Source organism: Furipterus horrens, unplaced genomic scaffold (genome assembly GCF_987537825.1).
Source record: "Furipterus horrens unplaced genomic scaffold, mFurHor1.1.pri manual_scaffold_7, whole genome shotgun sequence".
NCBI classification, from domain to species: domain Eukaryota; kingdom Metazoa; phylum Chordata; class Mammalia; order Chiroptera; family Furipteridae; genus Furipterus; species Furipterus horrens.
The window spans coordinates 38,716,866-38,735,821 of NW_028327177.1; the positions used below are offsets into that span (position 1 = coordinate 38,716,866).

At 35.5% G+C, this 18,956-nt stretch overlaps 1 protein-coding gene across 7 annotated transcripts in view; it reads right to left on the reverse strand.

The window, feature by feature from the left end:
* SGK3 (serum/glucocorticoid regulated kinase family member 3) overlaps positions 1-18,956 on the reverse strand; it is a 117,321-nt gene that overhangs the window by 22,828 nt on the left and 75,537 nt on the right. For 4 of the 7 annotated variants that reach the window (XM_090283609.1, XM_090283608.1, XM_090283614.1 and 1 more), the window contains 6 exons: positions 18,686-18,758; positions 14,576-14,651; positions 7,683-7,770; positions 7,073-7,231; positions 1,914-1,963; positions 1,113-1,151 (listed from right to left, as the gene is read on the reverse strand). In XM_090283609.1, coding sequence (XP_090139735.1) covers positions 1,113-1,151; positions 1,914-1,963; positions 7,073-7,231; positions 7,683-7,770; positions 14,576-14,651; positions 18,686-18,758 — 485 coding nt within the window. The remainder of the gene's footprint in view (positions 1-1,112; positions 1,152-1,913; positions 1,964-7,072; positions 7,232-7,682; positions 7,771-14,575; positions 14,652-18,685; positions 18,759-18,956) is intronic. The other 3 variants (XM_090283611.1, XM_090283610.1, XM_090283615.1) reach the window with 3 other exon arrangements.

Here is an 18,956-nt window from a genome sequence, read left to right on the forward strand (position 1 = left end):
GAAACACCTAGTAAAGTCACTAAGAAAAATTCCTGTTGGAAACAAGTCATCACAGTGTTTTTGCATGTATATCACTTATTATACATTACAGATAAAGACCTCTCTGCTTATTCTCATAGCTGGAAAGCCAAGAGTAGAGAAGCCAGAGAGAACACTAAGATTGTCCTTTTATTTCTATTATCCTGTCAGATAAAATCAGCATTGGCTGTATGCAGGCAAAAGTACAGGGCAGCAGAAAGTAGAGCGTAAGCAGCCACGAGAGCTATTTCCTTCAACACATTCTGAATTCCCAAGTTGTACTAAGGAGAAGGGAATGACTCCATTTAGATTCTAAATTTCCTTCAATTCATTATTGAAAGAAATAGTCAATTCAAACATGAGAGCAACATCAAGTCTAGGTTAAATAATAACAGGCGAAGGTTAGGGAGATAAATACTTAACTAAGCTTAGATGTTTTTCTTCTCCAAGAACGTGCTCTTTGGACTAGTTATTTTGTTCTTTAGTGATATGCTTAGATACTGTAATAATTTTTAAAACAAATATAATAGTGAAAAAACACACAAATCCCTCATGGTAAACCCACTAACTGAGACCCCACTGCTAACTGCTGGTGATAAACCCTAACTGAAAGCAGAGTCCTGTTTCTGTGCTGCCTGACCCAATCAGTGCTATGATGACAAAAAAATGCTCAAAACCAAACTTCCTCTTCCAGTTGCCATCCCGTTTCTTTGTTTTCGTTTGCTGCAGAACTCCTCAAGTAAGTGGTCTAAACTCATTGTCTACACCTGCTGTCCTCTCCTCTAGTTCTCTCTTAAACTCTTTCCTGCCAGGGAAACTGCCCTTAATGGTCACCAGTGACTTATTACAGCCAGTGGTGGGTTCTCAATTTTCATCTTACTTGCCCTACTGGCAATATGAACAGAGTTGATTACTCCCTCTTCAAGAAATTTCCTTCCCCTGATTGTGTGACACTACATTCCTCGTTTTCCTCCTATCTTACCATTTATGTACTCTTACTTTAGTCTTCTTTACCATTCCTCCCTGCTTACTAGAATGCTGAAGTGTCCCATGACCCATTTCTTGGACCATGTCTCTTATCTGTCTATACTCACTGTTTAAGTGGACCAAAAGGGTGAGGGAAGCGTAGTATCCTGGGATAAAAGATAGAATACTTTAGAATTAGTCCAATAAGGCTGTAGAAATAATTATAAGTAAGAAGAGTAACACTCCTCTAACTCAGGCAGACGTCACTACTCTGTCAGGGCACTCCTCACACTGAGCTAAGAAGTAGCCTTGGAATCATTTGTATTCAGTGATGTAAGCATTCACACCCGTTGACACTCAAGATAAAGTCTAGATTTACCACTCCTGGTGGTCCTCAAAATGTTTCCCCTGGGGTCAATTAACATTGGACTAGGGGAGAGACTGCATAAAACTGTTCAGAAGCCTTTAATAAATAGCTAATGTGCATCATGACTACTCTGGGACAAGCTGGCTAACAACTACGGTTGTACCAATAATTCCGAGCACCAGGAGAATGCCAATGAGGCCTGCATGCTTCTGTCAGACTACTTCCCAAGTGCCTCCCAGGACTTAGGGTCGCCTGGGAAATACAGTCTACTGATTTTACACACACACACACACACACACACACACACACACACAGAGAAGTGACATAGGCAAAACAGCAGAACCTGATTAATAACTTGTGGATTAAAAACATCTCAGAGCTCTACTAAAGCAATACAAAGCTAGAGCAGTAAATTAGGCAAGCATAGGACAGTATTATAGCCAATGTAAGTATGGTTATATTTCATAGGCTTCCAGTTAAACTGGTAAAATTACATCTGCATATTCACATAAAAAAGATCCTTCTAAAATTGAAAGGATTATTTAAAACAAACCAAACCTACTGAGGATTTGCAGATGGTCCCAGGTTGATGTTCTGTGAGGTAGAATGTAGCTGTGGAAGTGGAAAAAAAAACATTAAAATTGATATTGGAGCTACAATGGTCAATGACGTTTTTCAAATAAAATACACATAATTGTACCAGATATTTGATGTAGTGCCATGTTAAAGAAACATAAAGTCCTAATTCTTAATAAACATAAATATTTATTTGGAAATATCCATAATAATTTTTATGATAAATTTCAAGAGCAGATGTAAGGAAAAGGGTAAGGCAGAAATCAAGCTCAAAGTGGCAAATGAGTGAAGTAAACTGGGGAAAGCTCCTTGGAAGAGGTGGGCACTGAAAACACAATTTAAGACAGATTATTTTTACTTTAAAAAACCTGGTTAAAAATGGCTTCTTTTGTTCAAATTTTCCAATAAGGATGGATACTTTTACTAGATCCTTACATAATTATTTTTCATATAAGCTATAGACATGAAATAAGCTTTTAAAAATTTCTATTTAAGTTAATCAGAGCCAACAAATTTTATCTAAGCAATTTCTTATTAGAGATAAACATTTATATTTCCACTTAAATTCATTTGAAACTTATGCACAATCTCCAGAATACAAGCTACTTTTAAAAATAAAGGACAAAAGTTCTGATGTATAATAATCTGTTTCTTATGAAACCACAACACTGGCACCAGTTTTTAGTTATAAATCAAATTTATTTCCTAACAATACTTTTACATGAAAAATATTTCTGTAATAAATTTTCAAGCTCCAGAACACAGAAATATAAGGACCATAACAGCCTAGCAAAAGACAAAAAAAAAAAGGTTCATTAAATGAGAATTGCCCTATTGTGCCATAATAATAAAATACACCCCCCCCAGTTTTATTGAGATGTAACTGATATACAGCACTGTATAAGTTTAGTTAGGTGTATAGCATAATAATTTGAGCTTACATTTAAATATTACAGTGTTCCATAGAATATGATAATGTAATCCAAACTAAATTATATTTTCAACACACTTGTTCTTTTAATTAATGTGCAGAGAACTGGATCACATTTCCATTCAGTAAACTTTTCATATGTAGATAAGGAAAATAAATTCAATAAACACGGATTAAAAAATAACATGAACAACTTTTCCCTTGAATTACATTAATATGTAGTAAGATTTTATGACTTAGCAATAATTTTTCCAACGGAGCACATTTCTGAAATAATAATGAAAACTACAGGGGTATATAATTAGACAACTTTTAACTCTACTTACTATTTTTAAAGATTATTTCTAGTTATGAAACTGAGGGTGAGCTATAATCAATTAACAGAGTGAACACTAATCAAGAACGTAAGTTTCTTGACTTCTCTTGACCTCTATTTTTCTCTCTATAAATAAGGGGTAGGTCCATATGCCTTCTAAGATATTTTCTGGCTGTTAATTTCATTTAGTTATCCATTTAAAAGTTCTTAATAAATAGTTACAAGTATAAGGGAAGTATAGCTCTTTTCCTTTTTTGAAGAGATTCTTTTTATCTGCATTTTAAAACTGTACGAGAAGCTAGTCTAAGTTTCAAGTTTTGGGGTGAGGGGTATAAGGGGACTAAATGGTAATGAAAAATAATAAAATCAATAAAAACAAAGTTTCAGATTTTATGGATAAAACAATAGAAAAGAAACAATTCAAATCCAAAGCCAATAGTGACAAAACAGGAGCCAGGAATATCTCTGTTGGGTTCTTTCAAAACCAGCTGTCTCCTATAGCAAGGTAAGACATTCTCTAAATGACCTAAACCTACATACTCTCAACATGATCAGCAAGCTCAACATGGAAAATCACAGTTACATGGACTTTGTCCTTTAAAATATTTTTGAATAGTTTCATCTTTTTCAATTAAAAATATGCCCTGGATGGTGTGGCTAGTGGATTGAATGCTGGCCTACAAACCAAAAGGTCACCGGCTCAATACCTGGTTGGGGCATATGCTTGTGTTGTGGCGGGCCCCCTGGTTAGGGTATGCAAGAGGCAACCACAGTGTGGCCCTCTATTTCTCCCTCCTTTCCCCTCTCTCTAAATAAATAAATAAAATCTTTTAAAGAAAGAAAACATTAAATTATACACACACACACACACACACATACTCAGTTGAAAAATATGAAAAGTACTAGAAATAGTATTTTTTTAAAAAATCCATAACTTTATCAAGTGATAATTTTTAATATTTAACAGTAATTTCATAATCTTCATATAACTTTTAAAAACTGACTGTAATCACACTATGTGAATATGCATATACAATGTTATACCCTGATTTCATTGACTACTATGTCAAAACTTATATCATCCTCAAAAGTATTTTTAAATGTAGACTATATAGACATACTATTTAACTGATGAATGTTTAACTTGACTCTAATTTTTCATTATAAATCATGCTAAAATGAACACTTCATTTTTTTCTATATGAAGGATTAGTTGATTTGCATAAACTCCCAAGTGACATGAATATTTTCATGTCTGATTCATATTGCCAAATTGCTTTCCAAAAGAATTGCGTAAAATTATAATGACACTATTGATGCCCAAGGGTGTCCATTGTACCTTATGGTCTCAGTTCTGCAGTATTTTATTTACTTTACATTTTTGTTAATTTGGTAGAGGAAAAAATCTCCCATTTAAAAATTGCCTTTACTATTGGCATCAAGGTTGAACGTTTTCTCATATATTCTCTGTTTACAAGGAATATTTCTTCGTTTTCCTTCTTCTTTTATTTACTGGGGTCTTAAATATCACTCTTTTCAAATCCATTTGTATTCTCATATGAGCTTTTTATATAGATGCTATTCCTTATGCCTTGCTACAAATGCTTTACAGTTTCTCTTTTGATCAGTTGCATGAGTATAAAATAAAAATATTCTTTTACTTTGTCCTAGGAACAACCATGTCACAGACAAAAAAAAGTTAAACCTGTTCTTTTAACTGAGAATCCCCTTAGGGTATCAGAGAAACATTACTACTTTTAAGCAGTCTCAAAAAAGAATATATATAAATATATCACCCAAGAACATGCTTATTGATTTTAGAGAGAATAAGGGAGGGAAAGAGAGAGGGAGAAAAACATCAGTATGAGAGAGAAACATCGACTGGTTGCTTCTCACATGCACCCTGACAGGGACCAAACTGCAACCTAGGTATGTTCCCTGACTGGAAATCAAACCTGTGACACTTTGGCCCATGGCATGACACTCCAACCAGCTGAGCCACACCTGCCAGGATTACATCTATTTTTAAGGGAAGATTTTAGCTGTGGGACAGTAATATTCCAACTCGTAAGTATTATCTTTTACATTACAAAAACAGAATCATGACATAATTAAAGACATTATAAAAACAAAAATGCCCTTCAACCCAACCCCTCTTATTTTTATGTATGTTATCACAATTTATTTTTTTTAAATATCTTATTCAAGTATAGTGATGATGAGTAAGACATAGAGTGACCAAAAAACTAAGATGTAAAGCGAAGAGAAAATACAAAACTCTATACGCTATATAATTAATTTTTTAATATGTTTTATTGATTATGCTGTTACAGTTGTCCCAATTTCCCTTCCCTCTGCTCCCCTCCACCCAGTGGCCCCCCCTCCCTCCAGTTGTCCCCCCCCTTTTAGTCCATGTCCATTGGTTGTGCATATAGTTCTTCTCAACCTCTTCCTGTCTACTCCACTCCCTCCTACTATGCTTCTTAATTCCTGTACCATCTCCCTCCCTTTCCCCCTTTCCCCCTCCCCGCTGACCTCCCCCCAGTATGTTCCCCATACCTATAGTTCTTTTTCCACTCTCGATGCCTACTTAGTTTGCCTTTGTTTCGATTCCCTAGCTTCTGTTGTTGGTTCTTGTGATGCAGTTTTCATTTTAATGTTCATAGTTTTGATCCTTCTTCTAAACCAGTCCCTTTAACATCTCATATAACAGTAGTTTGGATCTAATGAACTCCTTCAGTTTTATTTTGTCCTGGAAGCACTTTCTCTGCCCTTCTATTCTGAATGACAGTTTCGCTGGACAGATTATTCGTGGTCGTAGGTTTTTGATTTTCATTACTTTGAATATTTCTTGCCAGTCCCTTCTTACCTGCAGGGTCTCCCTTGAGAAGTCAGCTGATAGTCTAATTGGGACCCCTTTGTACATGATTCTTTTCTTCTCTCTTGCTGCTTTTAAGATTCTCTCTTTATCTTTAATTTTTGACAATTTGATTATAATGTGTCTTGGAGTGTTTCTCCCTGGGTCCAGTTTTTCTGGAACTCTCTGTGCTTCCTGGACCTGTAAGTCTATTCCTTCCCCAAGTTAGGGATGTTCTGGTTCATTACTTTTTCACATAATTTTTCAATTTCTAGTTCTTCTTCTTCGCCCTCTGGCAATTCTATAATCTGTATGTTCAATCTCTTATAGCTGTCCCAGAGGTTTCTGATCCTCTGCTCACTTTCTTGTCTTTTTGTTTCCTCTGTCTGCACTGGTTGACTGTTTGTTCCTTCTCTATGTTCTGGTTTGTTGATTTGATCTCTGGATTTTATTTCCTCACCACTTGTCTCATATGTGTTTTTGTTCTTTTCAGTATGAGTGGTTTTCTTTCCTTCCCTGTCCTGTTCCAAATCTTTTGTTAATTCTGTAAGCCACTTAATAACAATAGCTCTGAACTGAGCCTCTGATAGGTTTCTTATTTGTTCGTCTGTCAGGTTCTTCACCTTCTGCCTGGTGAGCTGCGTCACCGGGATTTCAATCATTGTCGCCTTCATTTTGACATATTTGTGCTTTGCTTTGCTTCCTGCGCAGGCTGTGGGGGGCGGAGCCCCGTGTACTCGTCACTACCTGGTGACCGTCGGCGATCCTGACCTATGTTGCCACGCTGTGGTGCTCTGTGTGGGGGTGGGGGTCCAAGATAGATTCCTGCCGTTATTCTCCACTGGGAGACCAGGATCCATCCTCCTGCCCTCTGGGTCTCACTGTCCAATGCCATGGGGGGGCTGCCTTTCCCTGCGTTGGGGTCACGAGCTGCCAGGGCTTGACTGCAGCAGGGATTGCTCCCCCTGCCGCTCTCCCCGATGCTACCACAAACAGCCCCGCCCAACCTTTCCATTCTGGTTCCGATTTCGCGCCTCCTACCCGTCCAGGTGAGCACCGCTGGTTTATAACTTCATATGTTGGACTTCCATGTAGTTTTATTTTCTGGAATTTCTGGTTATCTTTTGTTTTGAGGTAGTTGTATTCCTTTCTGGTTGTAGAGGGAGACTGAGCGTGTCCATCTAAGCCTCCATCTTGGCCCTATAATTAGATTTTAAAAATTCCTATATGTTAAGAGAATATTAGAAGAAAATCACTAAAATAGTTAAAACTACTAGGTTTGGTTAGTGATAACATGGGTAATACTTCCCTTACTTTCTCTAATTAATATGTATTAATTTTGTACTGTAAAAAGTACTCATTTATAAATTTTATAGGAGTGAGCAGTAAGAGACATATACATTTGTTTTTATGTATTCTACAGAATAAAAATTTACAGTGGGTAAAGTGACTTCATTTTAACTAAATGTCCAAAAGTTGCCAATAATCTAATCTGTTAAAAATATAATCCCTCCTGAGCAAAAAAGGAAAAAGGACTCGTGGACATGGACAGCTGTAGTAACTGCTGAAGGGAAGTGGGTATAAAGATTAAATTAAAAAAAAATAAAGTCAATTGTAAAAATATATTAAAAAATACAATCCCTCTTACTACCTTCTGAGTACTTCTTTCATCTTCATCTTCTGATGGATCTGACTGATGTTTTGGACTGTCCATTTGAAGAAATGCTCTGACATCTGGACTAAAAATAAAAATTAACTTTATTATGACTTTGAAAGTATTTCTATGGCTTTTCTTCCTTTTGAAATGAACACAAAAATAATTATAATAGCATTTACAGTAAGAAAGCCAAACAAAATCCATTAATATCCTGTATTATAAAAGAAATAAGCAAATTAATTTTTAAGAAATAGATAATCCAACACAAAGGCATAAACAGGTAGAGAAAATTAATCAAGATGCCTAACATCACTAATAATCCAAGAAATACAAATGAAAATAATAATGAGATACCACTTTATGTCCATTAAATTGCAAAAATTAGAACAATAGATAATATCAAAAGTAGATAGGAACATAGGGAAAGAGGCACCCTCATATATTACTGGTGGGAATGTAAAATGTGAAAACTTTTCTGAGAAGCAATCTAGCAATAGTTGGTAAAACTGCGTATGCATTTTTCCTAGAAACAAATTCCAGTTCTAGGAATAAACACACAAAAATTTATGCCCAGGGTCAGTGAAAGACGTCATTAGGATACTCATTGCAACATTCTTCATGGTGGTGAATCAGAAGCAAACAGCCATTTACAACTACAGAAATGAGTACCCACCTACAGCAAGCAGAAACAAAGAACTAGAGCACAGTACCATTTATGTATATATGTTAAATACCCACAGACACAAAGCAACAGTCAATAAATAGATATTCAAAGACATATATCAAACATATTAAAGTGGGTATCAATAGTGGGAGTGAAGAATTGGGAGTGAAGATCAAAGATGAAGAGAAGAAAAATAAACTGAAATAAAAGAGGAACCTTGAGTGGACTAATGACAATCCCCAGCAATGATGAAATCTCTATATTGTAGGTACCTCCTACCAAATTGTTATTTTTTTCTTCTTGAGATATAATTGACATTTGTATGTATTGTGAAATGATCACAGTGAGTCTAGTTAACATCCATCACAACACAGCTACATTTTTTTTTCTTGTGATGAGAACCTTTAAGACCTACTCTCTTAGCAAGTTTAAAATACAAGGTGGGACAAAAGTAGGTTTACAATTGTGAGTACACAAAACAGTTTATTCTTGTGCTACTATTTATTATTATATTATTTTCCACATGAACAACTGTAAACCTACTTTTACTCCCCCTGTACACAACACAGTATTGTTAACTATAGTCACCATGCTGTACATTCTATCCTCATAACTTATTTACTTTATAACTGGAAGTCTGTACTTTTTGACACCTTTACCCATTTTCCTAACCCCCCAACACCTGCCTCTGGCAACCACCTATCTGTTCTCTGTATCTATGAACTTGGATTTTTTAAAAAAGATTCCACATATAAGTGAAATCATAAAGTGTTTGTCTTTCTCTGACTTACTTCATTTAGCATAACGCCTTCAAGGTCTATCCCATGCCATCACAAAAGGCAAGATTTCCCAAACTGTTCATAATAATTAAATATAAATGACATAATTCATTACAAGAAATTCAGAAAGATGAAAACTAATTTTTTAAAAGCGGAGAGGTTCATGGGAATGTAAAATGCTACAGCCACCATGGAAAATAGTTTGATAGTTCCCTGAGAAATTAAACATAGAGTTACCATACGATGTAGCAATTTATCCTAGAAATAAGAACAAATGCCCACATAAAAAATTCATACACAAATGTTCACAGCAGGATTATTCATAAAAGCCAAAAAAGTGGAAACAACCTAAATGTCCATCAAATAATGAATAAACAAACAAAATGTGGTATAGGCATACAAGGGAATATTCTTCATCCATGAAAAGGAAGGAAGTACTGATACATCTTAAAACATGGATGAAATTCAACATGAACAAAGGACAATAAAAAGGTCACATATCATTGATTCCATTTACATAAAATGTCCACAACAGGTAAATCCAGAGATAAAAAGTAGATTAGGGGTTGCCAAAGGTTGGAGAAGAGGGGAAACTGGAAAGTGCATCTTCTTTTGGAGATGATATTAATTTGAGATTAGACTTGGGGTGACAGAATAAGATAGTGATGATGGCATTGTAACTACTAAAAAACAAGGAATTGTTTATGCTAAAAAGAGTTAAAATAAGGTGAATTTTATTTCAGAAAAATGTTTAAGGTGGGGATCTTCAATCTTACCACATAGAGGCAAGTGCTATTACCATTTTAGTGTACTTTACTGCAGTTTATTTTTCTGCAGTTAAGGTCATGCTATATTTAAAATATTTTACTTTATTGTTTTCACCTACAAATTACATCACAAGCATTTGCCATGTTGTTAAAAACTCTCTATAATTGATCACTTTAACAGATGTATGATGTTGCATAATATGAGTGAATTAAAAGTTATTCACTGATTTATTCACCTTAGAATATATAGATAGCTTCCAATATTTTACTACCCAACTTCACTACTATTAACTAATGTTGCAATTGACCATCTTTGAGCAGAACAGTAGAGCTGCATGTATGATTTTCACTACAGATTTTTTAAAATAAAATTATTTGGTCTGAATTATAAACAATTTCAGGCTTTACACAGTTTTTAAGCTAATTTCCAGAGAGGCTGTACCAATTTATTATACCCTCCTAGCAGTATATGAACATCCTGAAGACTCTCTCCAATCTTTGTTAGCATTAAATGTTACAGTTTATATTACCATCTCTGATAATCTGGTAAGTGAAAAATAGTATTTTAAAAAAGAAGGAACTCAATTTCATTAGTAATTAGTGAAATGCAAACTAAAGCAACAATAAAACCACTACCCACTCATCAGAATAGCTAAAACTGAAAAGATTAACAATACTAAGTGTTGATAAAATAAGCAATGTGATCTCATACATTGATGGTGGAAGTGTAAATTGGTACAATCTCTTTGGAAAGCTACTTTGCATTATTCACTGAGGTTAAACACATACAGGGTTGGACAAAAGTGGTTTACAGTTGTGAGTATGCAAAACAATTTATTATAATATTATTATTTATTTATCGTATTATTTTCCATACAAACAACTGTAAACCCACATTTGCTCCACGCTGTATATACCCTACAACAGAGAATTTCTACCCTAAGATAGTCAGAAAAACTTGCACAAGTTCCTCAAAACATGTTAATGGCAACATTGTTCATTACAGCCAGAAAAAGAACACAACTTAAATGTCCATCAGCAGCATTCACACAATGAGATACATACAGCCATGGACATGGAACAAACTACAGCTGTATGTGACAACACAGTGACTCTCACATTGTTCAAAATAAGCCAGACAGATAATATGTAATATACAATTCCATTTGTATTAAGTTAGAGAAAACAGGGCATGTTAATCTATGTTGCTAAAAAATCAGGAGAATAATTACCTTTGGGAAGGAGGGAAAGAATAGAGATGAGGAGGAGATAACTGTGTATGAGGAGCTTCAAGGATGCTTGTAACATTCTATTGTGTGGCCTCAGGGGTGGCAACTCAGATGTATTCACTGTCACATAATTTATCATACTGTGTAGTCATGATCTGAGTTCTTTTCTGTATGTGCTAAAATAAGGTGTTTTTGCTTCCTTTTGCATTTCTTAGTAGGGAAGAAAATGTTCCATTATTTTGTGTACTTAATCATTCATTTGTAGCTCCTCTTTTGTAAATCAATATGCTCTGTCCACTTTTCTTTTGGTGTCTTAAGTGTGTATTATATTCATGAGCTCTTTCCATAGTAAGTATATTTTCTATTGTCCTTTTTCAAAAGAAACTTTTTCTATATTTTTGGTTTTTAATTTCACATGTGATTTTGAGGGTTCAAATGTTTTTGTTAGTCACATCTGTCAGTTTTACTTTGTGACACATCACGCACTGCTAATATGCTCAGAAAACCTCCTTTCTACCCAGACATCAGAGAAATACTGACGTATCTTATTCCAGTGTTTTAGGGATTTTAAAAATCAATTTTAATGAAATTGTTTTAAAATATGCTTTTATCTATTGAAGTAAAGCAATTTTTAAAGTTCATTTCCCTAACAGTAATAATAGCCACACAGTAGGTGTTCAAGATGCACTTGCTGACTTGTTTCTCTTCTTGGTTCCTTAAATCTGTACTATTTTATAAATAGTTTGATGTTCAAATGAAGAGTGTGAAAATGAACAAAGTTTTATTAACAACAGATAAGATACATAAAATATAAAATGTCACTTCTTATTAAAAAGAAAATGTCAGTTAAAATTAAGTGAAAAAAACTGTTTGGCTATTTATTTTTGGGATGCTGGAAAGGTCCTATACCCTCAATGGAATGATGGTAGTTACAGGGTACATATTATGTAAAATTCCATTGGATCATATATTTAAGAACTGTATATTATTTAAGATAATGTTAAAATTAACAATCAAATTGCTTTCCGTTGAATTTTAACACCAAATATATCTTTATAATCGTATCGGCAGCCGTCCGTCTCGAGAGCGATGGTGTAGCTTCTTAAGAGTCTATCTGCACCGCCGAGAATGGCTGTGCAGTCCAACTCGGGAGTGACACGGTATCTGTCTCCTCCCGTGTTGAATCGACATCTGGCGATGACGCTGGAGTGTCCTCTCCAGTGAAGCTGAAGCTACAGAGCCTGGGCAGGGTGATATGGAGGGTCTGCTGTTGCCCATGCAGCAGACCCCCCCCTCTCTTTGCAGCTGAAGGGTCCAAGGGAAAGACGGAGCCAATACAGCTTGGCTTCAGGTGCGCCGCAGGAGTTGCCGGTGTTGACTACAACGTCAAACCGCCTTAGGGACTCCGGCTCCGGATTTTCTGTCGGGGTTTACTCCCCTAGCCTTTCCCCTGAAGAGGTATGCCGCAAGGCAGCGGAGGTTTTTTGGAGTCAGAGTTTTCCTTCTCTGATGTGCCCTGACTGGAAGATCGAACCAGCGACACTTAGCTCGCAGGCCGACGCTCAATCCACTGAGCCAAACCTTTCTAAATCTAGTGTTAGAGGTTCTGAGTAACACTATTTAAAATACCAGGAAAAATAATCACCAGTACCACCATTTTTTTCCATACTTATTCCATGCGAGGCTCTCTTTCAAAGGAAGAAACAAATTCAAGATCTCAATGTATCAAACAAACCAGCAATATGCCAATTCAAAGTAATCTCAAATTCATACAGCAAAAATTAAAGGTTAGGACAGATTTAAGCTGAAAATAACATAGAATTTGTCCTAGGGAAAAGGCATAGTATTTAAAAAATAATTATACAAAGAGCCAAATGGTAAAAGGCTCTTCGCTGAGGGATACACCAGATGTAGGAACCCTGAGTTCAAGGTTCCTCTCCAACTTTGTGCCTCTCTGTCACCTGCTGGAGACGCTGAATAAAAAGGCAGCTGCTCCTCAGTGCACTGGCTAATCGCAGGGCTACTGCAGCTACTGGACCTCCCCCAACCCTGTCCGTTATGTCAGGGGAAATTCAGAGCACTGGGCAGAAGACCTTGGTTAGAGGAGGTTCAGTTCATTATTTTACTAATTTAGTAATTTACATTAAGTGAGTCAAAAAAAGGAGGTCAGAAGACATGCTCAGAATGGTAGAACCTACTGTAAACTGTAAAGAACTATATAAATGGTAATGCAAAGATCTGTATAAAAAAATCATGGATTTTAGAACAATTGCTAAAAATATAATCCTTCAGTACTGTGATTCTGAAAAGACTGTAAAAGTGTATCGTGTTTGCATCACTGTCCGTAACACAAACTCTTACTTACATCTACATAGATAGGTGGGCTGTGAAAAAGCCCACCTTATTTTAGTTTATCCTCCTTATTTTTTAGAATACTTTATACATACAAAACAATATAAGTAACATATATATAAATTACAAATCACAATAAATATAATGAATACCCATGAACCAATTACCAGACTCAAAAATGAAATCGTATCTCAAATCATGTTCCTCGCTATTTTTGATAGGACACACCCTCTCCACCTTCGCCGGCAGCATCTGATCTACAGAAGGAGCGTAAACCCATGAGCACGAGACACGCGCAGGGCTGGGCAAGCGCATTCACGGTCAGTGTCTGCCTGGAATGCTGTGTTGAGAAGGACTGTAGGCCTTCTCGGCAGGAGTGAACAAGAGTGGTAGCACGTGTGCCTGATCCTTGTCGACTCCATCAAAGGCCTTATCGCTTATCTCTTTTCAGAAAATCTACTCTGTGTTCGTCATACTTAAGTGTCCTGCACGTTTCAGGCTCTTTGTAGATTCTTACACGGACTGCTCCCTTGGCCTGGAATGTTCCCCCTGCATTTTTTTCTTTAATGACTGGCCTTCCTTTACGTCCCAGCAAGTCTTCTTTGACCTGGACATGTTTTTCTGTTATCTTCTAGCACCACTATCATAAAGTTTCCTGGCTTTAATTGCTTGTTGCTGTATCTGTCTCTCCCACTGGCCTGGAAGGCTATGCCTCCGAAACACAGGAATGACACGCATTCCTCTTTATGTTCCCTATGCACACACCACGTACGGAGCAAATGCTGTTTGAATTTATGAATAAATATAACAATGAACAATTAGCAAAATGTTTTAACTGTGTAGTATGCAAATTCCTTTCAAGTTTAATCTACAAAACCAGTGCAAGTACAAAAGGAAGAAAGAAAATAATTAGGACCTTGAGTTGATGGCCAAAAAAGGAGTTAAGAATACCAGGAGAAAATGCTTGAGGAAGATTTTACAAACACACCCCCACATTATATATAGCACAATGACATTCTACAGAACATATAAAATCTGTATCAATAACTTAGGTTTGGTTTCAGTGCTTCTTCAGAACACAATGAAAATTACTTACTGGTTGTAAAGCTCTGGATGCCTAACTAGGTTCTGAATGAATTCATTCAGTCCTGCTCTTCTTTGCTTGATAAAATCTGTGAAGACAGACATATGCTATTAGGATTATTTATGTCAGACTATGTAATTATCAATACAGTTATATAAGAATAGATAAGAGTGAATTCTGGTTAAGAGCTATTTCTTAATCCATGTTTCTTGACATACAATAAAAAGCAAACACTTAGAAATTACTTATTTTAAAATCCATAAATATAATTATTATAAAACTAAAATAAAGCAGATAACATATCTCCCGAAAGAAAATTCTCCAAAAAAAAAAAAAAAGAAAAGAGCCTACTTTAGGTTCTAAATCAACTCACTACAAAAACCAGAGAGGCATCTGCTTTGTCCACCTCTTCCTGTACTACCAGGTAAGAAATAAAAATTAATGCTATGACATTGGTGACAGAAAACAATCATGCTAATTAAAAAAACAAGAATTACTGGAAATCCTTGCAACTGGAGAATGAGTAATTGGTTACTTGAGTATCACCAAAACTCTGCTGCTAAACAAAACTCCTGCAAAAAAAAAAAAAAAAAACTTTGAAAACTACACTGGAACACGTCTCTTACAAATAATTGTCCAGCATCTTCAGAGTGTTTTGGTGATAATTGAAGTTCATGCAACAGCTGTTTAGCAATAAAGGTTAAGCATAAAGGTTTCTTGGAATTGGAATTAGAACACTTTATTCAAGTATCTTTTCTGCTAGTAATTAGCAACTGATCTTGAATCTTTCTAAGACTTAAATCCTTACTTATAAAATGAGAATAATGACAATACTTACACCTCATAATGCTGTTACAGGATTAAACATGACTGCATATTAAGTATATAGTAGAACACCTCGTAGAAAGAACACAATCTTTTGCTATTACTATTTTTGTTGTTGAGTCAAAAAGCCATCATCCTAAACTCTAATTCTTAAGAAATACAAATGGTTCTGACTTACAATGGTTCGCCTTACAATTTTCAACTTTACAATGGAGTGAAAGCATTAAGAATTCAGTAGAAACCACAATTTGAATTTTGATCTTTCCCCCGGCTAGCAATATGTAGTACAATATTTTCTGTGGCAACAAGATGATTTTGCCCAAGAGCAGGTTAATGAAGTGTTCTCAGCTTGTTTAAGGCCTGGGTTAGACTAAGCTATGATGTTTGATAGATTAGGTGCATTCAATGCATTTTGGACTTATGATATTTGCAACTTACAATGGGTTTATCAGAATGTAATTAATGTAAATCAAGGTGCAGCTGTATACTCTAAAAAATCGAAGAAACAGGAGACTTGAGAGAGTCTCAAAATGGTAAATGTCGCTATAAAAACCTATAAACAAGATTCAACTTAACAGTGAGTTTTGGTTTGGTTTGGTAAAATGATTTCTACACAACAAAAGCTTTAATTATAGTGTTTGCACCCAAATTATGTGTTGTTTCCAGTCATGTAGTTTTATTTCCATTTCTTAAATATAAGGTATGTATATAAAAAAATAAATATAAATTAGATCTGGTTTCTTAGATCCAGATGCAGTCAGTAATTTTTTTTGTTCAACTCTGAATTCCTGCCTTCCTTTTTTTTTTTTTTTTTAATTTTAGAGAGAGAGGAAGGGAGGAAGAGAGGGCAAGAAACATAGATGGGAGAGAGAAATACAGATTAGTCACCTTCTGTACACACCCTGGCTGGACCAAACCCACAACCTAGGCATGTGCCTTGACTGGGAATCGAACCAGCGACCTTTAACTTTGTGGGACAATGCCCAACCAACTGAGCCAGACCGGCCAGGGCTCAAGTATCAATTTTTTGAAGAATTTCAGGAAGGTATCTTGTAAAACTCTTCCAAGGGTATTCTTTATGTTAATGGACAGTAGAGTATGTGAGGTTTACATTAAAAACTATGGTTGAAAGACACTCAGTTTTTAGAAACTAGACTTAGTATCATAGGAAGGACCTCTAAAATGAATGACTATATTTGAGATATTTAAAGAAAATCTAACAATTATATGGAAGCAGTTTTAAATTGTTCTGTGCATATTTACTGATGGTACCTTTGATATTGGGAGATTGGGTTGTGAAAAAAGAGTGATTTGCTCTCTTCCGTGAGCTACACCCATGCTGCACTAAGTTCTGCTAGACTCTGTTACTGACTTGGAACAGTTTTGAAAGCCCTATATGAGAAGATAAATAAAAGAACTCAGTAATGAGAAAAGAAGAGCAGCAGTAGTCTGAATTTAGGGCAACTCCAAATTTAATTTGTAGATCAACATTAAGCATGTAAATATCTAAAAAATTCCAGATTAAGACTAAAATGCATACCAGCCCCATTATAGGGTATGTCCCAAGAACATAAAAGGCTGACATATTATCTTTAAGAATTATAGTTGGAGATAAATATTTTTAAAATTTTCTCCAATTAAAAATTTATGTGAATATATCTGTTGTTATTCAAAAGAGGTTTCCACTATTAGAGCCAAAAGAACTTAATGCTTAAATAATAAAATGAAAGCTTTAGTCTTCAGAATATGTATTAAACGGATGTATAAAGATTTCTTTGTCATTTCAGAGCTTCTAGAAAAACCACTGAAGAGGAGACAATCTCCAATGCTGTGGGGTGGAGCCGGGAGTGAAAATCAAACTCTGACTGAAGGAGACCTTGGGTTTTTGTTGTAAAACTGTTACTGGTGGCCAGAGCAACCTGATTATATTCATAATCAAAGGACATCTGGAGCCTGCAGGAACCACAGAGATCTTTTATCCTTAACCTGCACCTTTCAGATCAGAAAACAGGGTAAGAGTTTTGTAATGTTCCAAACAAATAATTTTAAAATAAAATGCACATAAAAGTTGGTGGATTTTGTTTTTAAAGGTGTCATGCATGCATTAATAAGACAGTAAAGTAAGGGGATAATAGAAATAAACAAAACTGGATGAGTCTAATTTTTCACATATTAACTGCATGACTTAGGAGAGTGGCTTAGCCTTGCTAACATTCTAGTTTCCTGTGAGTGACATAGTTACAAATGCAAATAAAAATTCTACATATAACAGGAGAAGTGAGAATCCTAGCCAATCATGAGGTTCATAAAGTATAAAAGTATTAAGAGCCTCAGCTGAGAGGGTTACAGGAGTTCATCTTGCAGCCTCAGGGGCAAAACTAAGTTTTAACTAAAGCAAGAATGTGAAAGAAATTTGAAAATGTTAACGGATAAAGAGATGGTTGTTCCCCGTGAACAGAATTCCACAGAGCAGTGAAAAGGTTTGAGAAAGAAATAAAGGGGGAAAAACAGTCAAGATAAGTGACTGGAGAGCTATTTGGTTTAATGGGTCATAAGGACAAGCAAATTAGTTGAGGAAGAAAGGTGATGTGGAAGGAGGGCACTCTGGCTTGTCAGGATTCACCTGCTGCACAGATAGATGACTTTTCTGATAGGAATTTTGGTAGATAAGGAGACTCCTGTCTCTCTGTAAGGAGCCGCTTGTGACCTAGATTGATTTCTCAGAATCACGAGTAAAGTTCCAGGCTTGAGTGTTCAGACACATAGCCTCCAGATTCCTAAGACCTTTTGTGGCATTACACTCCCCAAGGGGGACCAAAAGGACATTTTCTTGGTATCCCATTCAGAGACTTGCAGGATACTATGCACAGAGTATACTTTTAATAAATGTTTATCGGTGTAACAAAGAATATCCTTCAACTTTACAAAAGTACCCCCTAATAATCCTTAATGACCAATAAGTTTATCTGAAGCCAGACTGCTTAAATTTAACTTCCAAATTTGATATTTACTAGCTGCATGTGACCCTAACTGTGCTTCAATTTCCTTATCTATAAAATAGAAATGATAATAATAATACCCAACTCAGAGGACTGTTGTGAGGACTGAATGAGTTACAACATGTAATGTGTTTAAAATAATGCCTTGTACACAGTAAGCATCTTCCTAAGGCATTATTTTCAGAGAGCATGGATCAATTAGCTTTATAAACTCCTGTATTACTGTACAATATATATGTTTACTATGTCTTCAAACTTCAACTATCACTTACGGCTGGTCTATGAAGTTATTGCTTACCGGGATCAAAATTATCACCAAATATTCGCTTGGCAGGAATCTTCAGGGCCATAGCAGGAAATTGCTTCTTTAACTAGAATTTTTAAAAATAACATTATATGAACTTAATTTTATCAGTCTTCTAGTTATACATGAACTAAAATAAAATACAATCTGACTTGCAAAAAATATCTACTATAAGACATACTTTTAAATATATAATGATAAAATGCATAATATTAAATTACACCAATAAAATACCATAAACTACCCTGGCTGATGTGGCTTAGTG